The sequence below is a fragment of the Leptodactylus fuscus genome, chromosome 7, assembly GCF_031893055.1.
Source record: "Leptodactylus fuscus isolate aLepFus1 chromosome 7, aLepFus1.hap2, whole genome shotgun sequence".
Classification (NCBI taxonomy): Eukaryota; Metazoa; Chordata; class Amphibia; order Anura; family Leptodactylidae; genus Leptodactylus; species Leptodactylus fuscus.
The window spans coordinates 80,644,026-80,657,570 of record NC_134271.1 but is presented as its reverse complement, the minus strand read 5'-3'; the positions used below and the strand labels follow the sequence as shown (position 1 = coordinate 80,657,570).

At 42.4% G+C, this 13,545-nt stretch overlaps 1 protein-coding gene across 1 annotated transcript in view; it reads right to left on the bottom strand.

Moving 5' to 3' along the window:
- Positions 1 to 13,545, bottom strand: part of TSHR (thyroid stimulating hormone receptor) — a 75,377-nt gene that overhangs the window by 51,956 nt on the left and 9,876 nt on the right. The window contains exon 3 of the mRNA XM_075282362.1: positions 102 to 173. Coding sequence (XP_075138463.1) covers positions 102 to 173 — 72 coding nt within the window. The remainder of the gene's footprint in view (positions 1 to 101; positions 174 to 13,545) is intronic.

Here is a 13,545-nt window from a genome sequence, read left to right as displayed (position 1 = left end):
AGCAATGTGGTGATGTGTATCATGTAGTGATATAGGAGGACCCTGTTGGTGCACTGTGACCCTCATGACTGGTTGGCACCTGGCTCCCTCCCAGTACTTACATCCTGCTAATGTTGGGGACATTGGTGAAAGCTCCTCTGGGAATTACCGAGATCCGTGTCTCTACCAGACGCCTGAAAAGACAAAGTCAATATTTATTAGAGCTCATTGTAATGACTGGCCATCAAACAAAGAAAAAATTTGGGTGGAAAGCCCTTTAAGGCCAGGGACACACAAGGGGGTAGTCGCTATGAAGTTGTGGGCAGCTAAACTGATGCAAGATACAGTAACAGAGTAGTGGATGGGATCAGCATACAGTTTCACATAGCAAACAATTACTAAAGTAATATACAGCCATATTTTGGACATCTACGTCCTTATTGAAGATGATGGGAAAAAGGTCTTGGAGATTGCCGGTGTGTTATTATTAGTAAGATTCCGTGTGGCAATCAGAACATCCAATTGTTTTAGGAAAAATCGAACTTGAGAAGGAATTGGTTCCATGGACTCAGCTCACAACCACAGTGGGGATGGTGCCAGGGGCCGCACATCAGCAGTGAAGGAATATCACCTAATTGAGGCAATTATACAAACCCTAAGAGTTTTAGTTTCAGGAAAAGAAAGTCGAGGATCAAAGTAAACACAACCCAGGAAATTCCATCCACATGAACGCACGAGTCCTGCTCCCATCACGTAAATATGGGAAAGATGTGGGGAGCTGATGGATGGAGCACAGACTGCTGCACCTGTCCTGACAATGGCTGTGTGAAGAGACAGAAAGCAATGCAAATGATAACATTTCATGGTGATGAAAGTAGCGCTGCATGGGTCTCTCTTGATAAGCTTAGATATTAAGCTTCGCAGGCAGTATCACACATAAAATACTTAGATACAGTAACTCACCAGACACCATCACAGATTATGGCAGTTCAGCAGAAAATATTGCAAGATTGTGCACCTGGTATGGATAGGTTCACACTACCATTATTAAAGGACCATTGCTTTCATCCATTATAATGACTGATGCAGGTGGATCAACCTCCATCTGGTGTTTGTTGCTCCCATTCTATGATGGATAAGAGCAATGCACAGTGATATCAGTAGTGTGAGTGTTTTTTCTGTGTTATGTATGTATTCTGCTTTTGGGACATGCATTAGGGTGCAACATGTGCCAAAATTTTGAAATAAGATATTGGTACAAAGTAAGGCTTCTGTCACATCTGTGTTGGGTGACTGTTCTGGAATTCAGTCTCCGATTCTGCTTGAACTATGTGGAGAGATCTCGCCATCAATTTCGGGTGGAAATCAGGAGGAACCCATTATAGTTTATAGGAATGGAAACCCCAATGCTAATGCGAACCTAGTGTAAGCCAACCATGGGTAATGTAGACAAAAGTGTCTAAAGATTCACCAAACGATTTATATCACTGTGATAAATTATGTAGATGTTTACATTAAGTATTAGAAAGGATAAGTAAATCTTCCTCATTGCGTTCTTGTATGACACATCCTCTGGTGTATAAGCCAATGGTTACAACAGAACTGGCACAGTTAGGGAAGATTCCTCTCATGTATTCTATGTGGTTACCAGCTACGTCTGTATGCTACAGGTATGTGGGTCCTGGGCACAACTACAGGTATGTGGTTGTTGCAGGCTTCCTAAATCAGCGATTCTCCTAATGGTGTGTCGTGAATACCCACTAGGATCTGGTTGAAAGATGGCCCCATGTCTTAATTCAGCTCTATCTGCATTGGAGTTAAATACGAATGTAATGTAGGAAGCCATTTAGGCTGTTTGTGGCTTGGTGCAGGCCTGCTGCTTCGAGAGAATTGCCACTGGGTGACATTATATATACTGTGTGGGCGCCATTGGGGACTAATATACTGTGTGGGCACAGTAAGGAAGCATGGTGAATTTTGTGGGGATAGTGCCATTGGGTAATGGCAAGAGATGAATTTGATATCTGCTTGGTGAGAGTGGTTGGGTAGAAAGTATATGATGGTTTAGTTTTGAAAGCACACAGTGCAGTTAAAGCTACACCAAACCTGCATCAAAAATGCATGTAGTTTTTGGTGAGGTTTCTACTTTTACAAGGGAAACATACTTATTTAAAAGGAGTTGTTAGAGGAGTATCCATTAATTTCCAGCAACTTTTTGATACTGGACCTGAGGGTTCTGTGCTGGATCTGACCCAGGGTCACATGGTAGGAACCAGTCTCCATAACCAGGGTTGTACCATATTCTCTCTCTTCTCCTGTTTGTGCAGGTAGTTGTCTGTGCAATGGGGGCTAGATGAGTAAAGCCACCCATATCACAGGTAAATACCCGTGAAAACAAGAAAGGAGGGAGGGGGCAGAGTGAACCTGTGGACAGGGGTAGCACGGACACCCATCTCAAGCTTAAAAATGTCACTGGAAAAAATAATTTACCCTTGCTAGACAAATGTTTCAGCTGTAAATTCAGTAACTGCTGTAAAAAAAAAAAAAAAAAAAAGCACATCCAAACTGCAGGTTTTTTTTGGTATTCTGGTAAAAATTATTTGGTAGGGTGCCCCAAAGAAAAATGTTCTTTCCAGAGGTGCCTTGAGTTTGAAAAGGTTGGGAAACCGTGTCCTAAAAAATAGTCATGGAGGCACAATGCAATAGAATTTGCTGGGTGGAGCAAGTATGGCTCTACAAAAAGGCAAGAAGTTATGTGTAGTGAGCGAATTTGGGTCCCCCATAGAAATGCAGTGCCGAGAAATCCAGTCAGGACTATCTTGGGCTGTGCATGGCTAAGAAAACCAAACTAGAGATTATGAAGCTTTTCAGGCTCAAGAGAAAAAAATTCTCTGGTAAAAAAAAAAATGATGGGGATTTAGCATCTAAATGGACACTGCTAAATACATGGGGTGAGACTTGACAATCTCTTTGCGGCAATTTTCTCACTCGCCAGATTGGATAAATGTGAGTGGGGAAGATTACAAGGAAGTGACAAAGTAATTCTAGTGTAACTAGGGCCCTTTTACTCTTGCGCAGATGAAAATAGAACCATTGCAGCAATGGCTTGAAGGGCATATTCATTTCAGCCAGAGTAATTAGGATTGTTTCTGCTGTGCTCCCGAGCGAACAGGTTTATCATATTTAAATGACAGTCTTGAGTTGCTGAGATGGGCCTATGGATGAACATATTACTGACACTGAGAAGAATCTGTTGTTAGTCATCTGTGATGCTATGTCTGTCAGCTTTGGGCACCATCTCCTGATCCAGTGCACATCCCGAAACTGTACCAAAAAAAGAAATATTCGTTGTTCTTCTGTTGAACAGGCTGTGCCTCTACTGTAATCTTCAAGAGCAATACAGAGAGGTTTTGTTGTCATCACCTCTACAACACTTCTCACCCCACAGTATCATACATTGTAGTCAATACACAACCCAACATTATCAAGATGATATGATTAGATGCAGAGGTTAAGTAGACCGTACCATACATGATAAGCTTAGGCTTTGTTCACATCTATGTTGGAGGCTCAGTTTGAAAGCTCTGACACGGATTCCTAAAAAAAAAAATCCCATACAAAATATCTATTTTGTTAAAAAAAAAAATGCTGACAACCTGGCAGAATCCATTATAGCCAATGAAGTTTGTTAGGCACTGTTAGTGTTCATCATGTGATGGATCCAGCATTGCTGTCAATTTTACAAGGCTTACATACACAGTGCAGCGCACACTATTATAGATACACAGTGCAGCGCACACTATTATAGATACACAGTGCAGCGCACACTATTATAGATACACAGTGCAGCACACAGTATTAAAGATACACGGCGCAGCACACAGTATTATAGATACACAGCACAGCGCACACTATTATAGATACACAGTGCAGCACACAGTATTAAAGATACACAGCACAGCGCACACTATTATAGATACACAGTGCAGCGCACACTATTATAGATACACAGTATTATAGATATACAGCGCAGCGCACAGTATTATAGATACACAGTGCAGCCAGGGTCGGACTGGCCCACCGGGGAACCGGGGAATCCCCCGGTGGGCCCCAACCCCCGACTGTTAATTCCTCATTTAGCCACAGCAGATGCATTGTTCAGGGGCCCGAACAGGCTCCTGAGCAATGCATTTGCCTCAAGACACAGGGGCCCCCAATAGCTGATGCAGAAGCTGTACATGGTGCCCTCCCGATATATAGGGAAAGTATATATATATATATATATATATATATATATATATATATATATATATATAATATATATATATATATATATATATATATATATATATATATATAGGAGGACACCAGGTAAAGCTTCAGCATTAGCTAATGGTCACTTGTAATCCCTCACTTATCTGCTGTAGCATTGGCTGCTTTCTTCCCTGTCTGTGCTGCCTGAACTTCTCCCCTCCCCCCTCCCCCTCATAAGCTATTGCCTCATCTCTCACATCAGAGCGTGTGGGAAAGACAGGGACAGTCTGCTCCGATGCTTCGCTTCTGTCAAAGGTGAGTATATTCAATTGGTAAAATCTGTATGTTTAATATGTATATATGTGTGTACATTTGTTTAAAGTATGTGTCTTGTATACTGTGTGAGTATTGTGTGTTTGTATACAGGTATGTGTGAGTATATACAGTATGCTATATTAATGTGTATGAGTGAGTGTATGTATATATGTGGGTATATATAGTATTCATATACATTCAAAGAAGTATATATGTTATATATGGTATATGAATGTATATAAGTGTATATGTGTGAGTATATATGCTATAATAATGTATGATGGTTCACATCTGCGTTTGGTAATCCGTTCAGGGAGTCCGCATGGGGACCCCCCCAAACGGATTACCAAAAGCATTAGCAAGTGGTGTGCAGTGATAGCACACCGACCCCATAGACTATAATGGGGTCTGTGTGGTGTCCGCACTAATCATGTGGACAGGAAAGTAGATCGTGAAGTACTTTTCTGTCCACATGTTCCCTGCGGACACCGCACGGAAAGCACACGGATCCCATTATAGTCTATGGGGTCCGTGTGCTTTCACTGCACACCGTTTGCTAATGCGTTCGGTAGTCTGTTTGGGGATGGGGGGGGCATGCGGACTTCCCGAACGGATTACCGAACGCAGATGTGAACCAGGCCTGAGTGTGTAGGTATATAGTGTGTGCAGTCCCATCCACACATTTATAAATTCCTCGTCCCCAATAGTTGTCCTCACTCATCCAGGCCTCATTAAAGAAACCGGACCATAAAATAAAATGTCAGTAGGAGATGAGTGGATCTGGGCTGGATGTTGGTGCACAGCACAGGTCTACCCAGACAATGCTCTTATTCAAGGCCTCACAATGCTCAGTCAGCCATGCAGCCAAATCAGCGCAGCTCTGACACAGTTAAATAAACATCCGAAATGAGACGCAAAGCCGCAGATACTTCCCCAGATCCAAATAATCCGAACTAAAGAAATCTGCACTATGCAAATAAACTCCAATTACCTAAACATCGGAGGGACACGGCGAGGAGGGCGATGTGCCAGGGGAGCGACACAAAATAGACTGCGCTACTGGGAGATCATTTCTTATGTGTACAGTAAAATTCCTGCAGTTCATCTGATAGTTCAACAGGATCTGGAATTAGAAGCAGAAATAACCATAGCATCAGCTTCTATGGCAGTACTATATTCTGGATTGTCTGATCATTTAGGAGATTTCATAATCCAGCTCCTCTAAATACACGTGCACACTTGGTTTAGCAGTATGCACCAAAATGAATGAGCGAGAAAATCCTCCTTTGGTTGCGGCTTAAAGGTCAGGTCATGTGGTTTTTCCACTATAAATTGGTCCCATCATGTGCAGAATCAAGTAATTCCCTTCCCAGTGGCGTAACTAGGAATGGCGGGGCCCTGTGGCGAACTTTTGACATGGAGCCCCCCCCCCTCCCAACCGACGCCGATGACCTTGACCGACCCCCTCCTACGCATTCCTGCACGCTCTATTATGCCACATAGTGGCCCCTGCACACAGTATTATCCCCCATAGGGGCCCCTGCACACAGTATTATCCCCCATAGTGGCCCCTGCACACAGTATTATGTCCCTTAGTGGCCCCTGCACACAGTATTATGCCCCATAGTGGCCCCTGCACACAGTATTATGCCCCATAGTGGCCCCTGCACACAGTATTATGCCCCATAGTGGCCCCTGCACACAGTATTATGCCCCATAGTGGCCCCTGCACACAGTATTATGTCCCTTACTGGCCCCTGCACACACTATTATGCCCCATAGTGGCCCCTGCACACAGTATTATGCCCCATAGTGGCCCCTGCACACAGTATTATGCCCCATAGTGGCCCCTGCACACAGTATTATGTCCCATAGTGGCCCCTGCACACAGTATTATGTCCCTTAGTGGCCCCTGCACACAGTATTATGTCCCTTAGTGGCCCCTGCACACAGTATTATGCCCCATAGTGGCTCCTTTTCAGACCCCAGAGTATAATAATCGGAGACCCAGAGGGAGAAAAACATAAAAAAACCTCTGTTACTCACCTATCTCCCGGCTCCTACGCTGTCGGCCTCCGAAGTAGTCGATCTTCAATGACGTCAGACGTCACATGAGCTGGGACGCAGGCCAGGGTCTGCATGGATCGTGGAGAGGTAAGTAACAGTGTTTTTTATGTTTCTTACCTCTCCCGGTCCACCAATCATTATACTCGGGGGTCCGTAAAGACCCCTGAGTATAATGATAGCAGCGGTAGCGGCTGTCACCGGGCCCCTAATGTCCCGGGCCCTGTGGCAGCTGCCTCTGCTGCTACGGCAGTAGTTACGCCACTGTCCCTTCCCATTGCTGCCCTTCTGTAATCTTTCTGTTACATCAACGTGAAGTTAGAAATGTTTGAAAGCATAAAAAGTCATATGGAAATTAACCTAAATAGTCACAGGGGTGGGAGCAGCTTCAGCCTAGTCACACTGTTCACTTGCTACACAATCCTGTTGACCAGGATTGAAATCTCCTTTTTAACACTGGGAATTGAGGGGACTGTAAGGTAGATGTCACTCATGGCCAGGATATGTGATTAGCAAGCGGACAGTGTGACTAGGCTGAAGCTGCTTCCGCCCCTATGACTATTAATTAGCTTAATTTCCATGTGACTTTTTATGCTTGTCAACATTTATAATGTCTCTGCAACAGAAAGATTATACGACGGAGACCCAATCGCAATGCCTGCAATCTAAGTCAGCTCTTCTCACAGGCACTATCCCTACAGATGCCTCGACCAGACATGACGAAGGTATCGTTTTACCAGTGAACATGGGTGCTGCCATGTTGATGATGATCGCCATCACCTGGACAGCAATTTGTTACTATGACATCATGGAGTCTGCTGACGTAGTTCTATTACAAGCTGGGTTTGGTCTCTATGGATTTTACAATACCCTGCAAATATATATATATATATATATATATATATATATATATATATATATACTCAATCTAAAAAAAAATTGGTGAACATCGTAGTGTTATTAAAAAAAAAAAAAAAAAATCTAAATATCAAACATTCCACAGAATGGTATAAATAAAAAGTGCATCTGGCCCTACAAAAAAAAAGAAATGTCATAGGGGCGTTCACACTACCGTCAGTTTCCGACTTTTCAAGCGAACAGAAAAACCCGACATGTAGTTTTTTGCTGTCCGCTTGAAAAGTCGGACATCTTTACAAGCGGACAGTGAAGGACAGGCACGGAGTGCAAAAGAACGCACCAGATCGTCATTTAAATGAATGACAAGTGTCACGGACACAGCTAGTGTCCGCTCCTAATGTCCGTGAGAGATTTTGAACGGACACTAGGAACGGACACTACCTGTCAGAAACTGACGGTAGTGTGAACGCTCCCTTATACAGCCCTTTATACATCACGCATGTCAGAATATGGGGACTCTAAGAAATCTTTTTTTTTTTTTTTCAAAGTACATTATATGGAATATTAAATGGTACTATTATGAAGGACAATTTGTCCTAAAAAAAAAAGTAAGCACTCATACAACCCTGTGAAAGTAAAAAAAAAAAATTATGCAAAAATTTAAACTTGAAAAATTGCTTGTGCGCGGAGTTAATAATATAGAAAATGGTACGAATAGCACTGTCTCTATGTTTGCAGATAACGCGAACTATCTTGCACAGTGCAGTCTATGAAGGATGTAGATTACAAGCAGACTTGGACAGACAATGTTTGGGCCAGGTGTGCAGCTACAGAGGGTGCAGAGGTAGCAGCTACTACTGGACCCTGACAAGCCCCAAAGGTCCTTCTGCCACATAAAATATACTACCATTTTAAAGAGTGCAAGATAGGTAGGGGCCCCATTACAGATTGTGCATTGGGGCCCAGGTACTTCAAATTATGCCTCTGCCCCTCCTGTATCTCGTGGTCATTAAAAATAAAACTGCCTTTAGCTATACTCATTTGATCCTGGGTTTGGCAGCATCCCAGGTACATATTGTACTCATTCCATGCACAATGTATAAATTCAACCTAACATTGGGAATTGATTGCAAATGAGCATTCCTATAAATGATCATTCAACTCAGAACCAGCCTATTTAAAAGGCCCTGAAAACTTTAATCTGGTGGGGCCCACAATCCACATACAGCCCAAAGTATATGTTAGTCTGCCCCAGGGGACATTTACTAAGAATACTTGTCTTAATTCCTACCACATGCACATCATCTTGTTGCTGACCAGTTTCTGACCAATATTTAGAGACCAATGTTATTGTTTGTATAATAGAAAGTTATACGATTTTCCAATATACTTCTTGTATCAATTCTTCATGGTTTTTTAGATCACTGCTTGCTGGCATTCATTCTGCTTACTCCCTGTGGATAAAAATCAGTCCATGGTCATGTGATGAGCACACAGGTGCACTGCTCGATATATTCACAGCACAGAATCAGACATCCATCAAGTTTGATATTTGGGGGCCATCAGTGCACCAGAAAATCTACACTAGATATTATTTGCACACATTATAATAAATGTGCCAGGCCAACAAAGCAGTGCACCTGTCAGGTGGTGCGAGTTTATGACACAAGAAAAATTGTGAATTCTTCTGGTGAGGGGTGATGAGTGTGACAGTGGTGCTATACAGTGTTCTGAATACTGTCATACCTGAATTTAGTGGTGGAGGTACACACACTTTTGTAGCATCCCGCTGGGAGCACTACAAAATATACATAGTTAAGTTATGCTGTGTGTAATATGCTTGTATTGCAATTTATACATATTTTGTATATAGAGAGTATAATTTCTCCTTTAAATGGGCTGCAAGTCTGGAGCAGATGTTTGGTAAGCCACAGGCAGTTGGTTCTAGATAGGAGGAGGAGACAGAGGGTTTTTCTATAGTCCTTTGGAGAGTGAAGAAGTATAGTGAGCAGTTAGACTTGGGGTCCATTCACATGGAGTAAACGCGCGCTCATTTTGGCAAATGACGCCCGGGTAAAAACGTGTTACACGTGTAAAAAACGTGTCAAAAAACATTTTTTACACTTGTAAAAATGTCATTGAAGTCAATGGGAGTCTTATTTTTACACATGTATTCTTTACATGTGTATTTTGCCAAAATGAGCGCAGATTTACTCCGTGTGAATGGACCAGCTGGTTTGGATCTCAACGAGCTCATCCTGTGCTTAAAATAGACAGGGGTTAGAAGTATCACCACTGTTTGATGATTGGAAAAACTGAGGAGAGCTTAATAAGTGTTATAAGAGAAATTATCCTGCCTATGCTACAGGACAGACTGGTCAACCTGCTAACCCATACTCCAGAATGGGTACTGGTAAATCCTTGTGAAGATTTCTGTGATTTAGAGAGTGTGGCACACAGGCAAGTAAAGACAGCCTTAGGGTGAATTCACACTGAGTAAACGCTAGCTTATTCTGAACGTAAAACACGTTCAGAATAAGCGGCGTCTAAAGCAGCTCCATTCATTTCTATGGGAGCGGGGATACGAGCGCTCCCCATAGAAATGAATGGGCTGCTTCTTTCACTCCGTGCAGTCCCATTGAAGTGAATGGGGAGTGCCGGCGTATACGGCAAGCTCTGCTCATGCCGGAGCGTACACGCCGGCACTCCCCATTCACTTCAATGGGACTGCACGGAGTGAAAGAAGCAGCCCATTCATTTCTATGGGGAGCGCTCGTATCCCCGCTCCCATAGAAATGAATGGAGCTGCTTTAGACGCCGCTTATTCTGAACGTGTTTTACGTTCAGAATAAGCTAGCGTTTACTCAGTGTGAATGCACCCTTAAGGGCGCCGTGTATTCTGTCCACTTGCCCGACTGTGCCGTGTGCTCATCACATGACCATGTCCAAGTCTGCTTGTAATCTACATCCTCCATAGACTGCACCGTGCTAGATAGTTGGGTGTCATCTGCAAACATAGAGACAGTGCTATCCAAACCATTTTCTATATTATTAACTCTGCACACAAGAAATTTTTCAACTTTACATTTTTGCATAATTTTTTTTATTGACTGGTATTTCTGTTATTCTGGAAGCTTTTCCTGTATCAATTTTTCCATGAAAACTTAATTAATTTTCCATGTTTCTATAAGAAGACGAGTCCTCCTATAATATTCCCTTATGGATCAATATGTGATTAAGGAATCCACCCCACAATAAATATATTGTATATTTTACAACAGGTGTGCATTTTATTTTTTTGTTTTGTTTTTTAGTGGACACCTTCATAAAGGAATCCAACACTAGTGTGAACCCTGCCTAAGGCAGCACCCTGATACACTGCAGCAGATTTATTAAAACTGGAATTTCGTACAAGGCATAGCTGTTTTATGAAAAGTTTTCAGCCCCTTAGGAACTGGCATAGATTTCCGGTATCACTTACTCCAGAAAACTTGCGTGAGTTATAATATATATATTAGTCCCTGGTCTCCCTGCTGCAAACTATCAAGTGACCCGCAAAACAAAGGGTGCATTGCATCTTTGGTGCAAGAGCGGTCTTGTGTCAAATATGCAACACATTTTTATGTTGTGTACATGTAAAATATGCAATATTTGGGTGAAACTTGTGATCACGTGTTGTGAGGCCTTATCATGATAGAAAGAGTCGGCTTGTCATAAACACATGTGGCGTTTAATTAACGTCTTGAAGGAAAACACAGAAACAGGGAAAACTTCCAGAATTACAGAAATATCAGTCAATGTCTCATTAGCTTACATCTTCAGAGAAGTTCTTAGTTAGATTTCTTCATCTGGATATCTTGTAGAGTTACAGCTTGGTCATCTGGTTGATGGACTTAAGGGCTGGTCACGACGTCCTCCATGATTGGCCACCACCACCACCACCCAGGACCACCCACAATGGCCCAGACATGTGTATGCGTCACTCATTTATGTTCATGAGAGGGGGTGTTACCTTCCATCTTGTTGCTATGTAAGGAGAACTCTAAAATGGTGTACGCTAAGCGCACCCATGCACCAAAATATGGAAAAGTGAATTCAGCAGAGTATTAACCCTTTGTATGCCATGAAGATTGTAATATCATAATATTTAACACTACACGAGAAAACTGGTGAAGATGTGTTGGTAAATTCCCCCCGTGTATGTGAAACAAGATTAGATTGTTCTTTTTGTGGTTGATGGATTATAGGAGTTATACGGGGGAAATGTATTAAGACTGGCATTTCCTTTACCAGTCTTAATAATTCTGGTGCATCCAGCCTCGGCAGGTGAATGGATTAAGAAGATGAGAAAGAGGGTGGATTAATAATTCTAGTACACCTCAGGAGATCTTGTGGGCCAGAAGTGGCAGAGATTTCTAGTATAGCTCACTGGTTTTCTGTCGTGAGTTATAGCAACTCTTATGGCAAGGCACCCCTCCTAGAATCCCACCCTGCTTTGCCCAAGTGGCAAGCAGGGCAAAAATCAGCTGGTATGATGCATTTTAGGTGCAAATCAGAGTTATTCACCTAACTGAACTGAACTGGCTATGCTACTTTTCTAGTAAATTCTCTCCATTATATACAATAGACAGCTCATGGGGTTAATATATGTGCGATAATGCAATTGAATGTAGCTGAGAACTTTTCTGGATGTCGATGTCCTTTTCTTCTGCTACCGCACATCCACTACCAGACACTGGCTCATTGCTGTCACCTAATGGAGACCAATGGCGGTGCGCATGGCAAAGAGCTGTATAAATTACACAAAACTATTATATAATGATAGAGTCCAATCTGAAAGGGTTTCCCACTCACCTCCCCACATCAGCTGTTTGCAGATTATTAGTCTCACTTGTTCACACAGTGCTGTTTTAAATTAAAAAATGCATGCATTTTTTTTCCAAATGCAGTAATGAGTAGCACATGTTACTATATCAAAAAACTAGAGGTTTTCAATGTAAGTGCCATGAACTCTCAGGTGAAATGCATGTAGATGCAATAGAACCATGTGAACACAGCCTTAAACTGAAAAACAAGCAAACATCCCAATAAAATCTTGTTGCGGTATTAATAACGTCAGAAATTAGCTCTGAAATTAAGAATTGATTCCTCCTCTGCTCCAATATGAATGCAGCACAGGGAAGAATTGTCATTTGAGGAATCTGGAAAGCTGATAAATTGTAATGTCAACCATATTAGTTATCATTAGTTGACAGGAAACAGAAAAAACTTGGACTTGACCCTGCAGAGGTGATTGGGTTAGTTGGTGTTTCAGTATCGGACACACGGCTGGTCACCTGGTAGTTGGGGGTTCACAGCAGCCTTGTAGTTACTTATGTATCTCTGGACATTACTCCTTTATATTAGTCTTATTTTTCCAGTCAGTTCCTGGCCACTTTGCACACAGAGAGACCCTGTATACAGAGGAACACTGACCCCTTCTTGGAGAGGGACGAGGACAAGGAACTCTGAGCATCCAAATAACAGGAAAATGGAGCCTGTGAGTGGAAGTGGAGGCTGCCCTTTTCATATAATGAAACCATTACTCACAGACAGAGCCAGGAATTTATCCTATCTTAAATGTTACTTATCTGCTTATTAATGTTCATAACTCCTCTTTTTCTGCATAATAAACTGAGAAAAGACAAATCGTAGGCTGGGAAGAGAACATAAGCATCCGGAGTACTGAAGCTAAGCTCCCCTAGTTCGCCCCAGGATTAGAGGGTGCTTGCTAATTAGCTGCTCCTCATTAGCCTGGAGGAGTCATTAATCAGCAAGAACCGGAACGGGATCGGAAGTCAAATATTTTCCAGCACTCCCTTAATATTAAACAGTACACAGAAAGCGACAATATACTCCGCCTGGGCAGTGGGGAAGGGGAGTAGGGTGGAGGTGGCAATACACTCAGCCTATGAAGGAGGGGGGCAATTTACTCATCTTGAGCAGAGAGCAAGGGGCATTACAATGAGCTTATACAAGGGTGAGGGCAACACATTTAGGCTGCATTTAAAACTACATTAGAATGAACTTGATAGT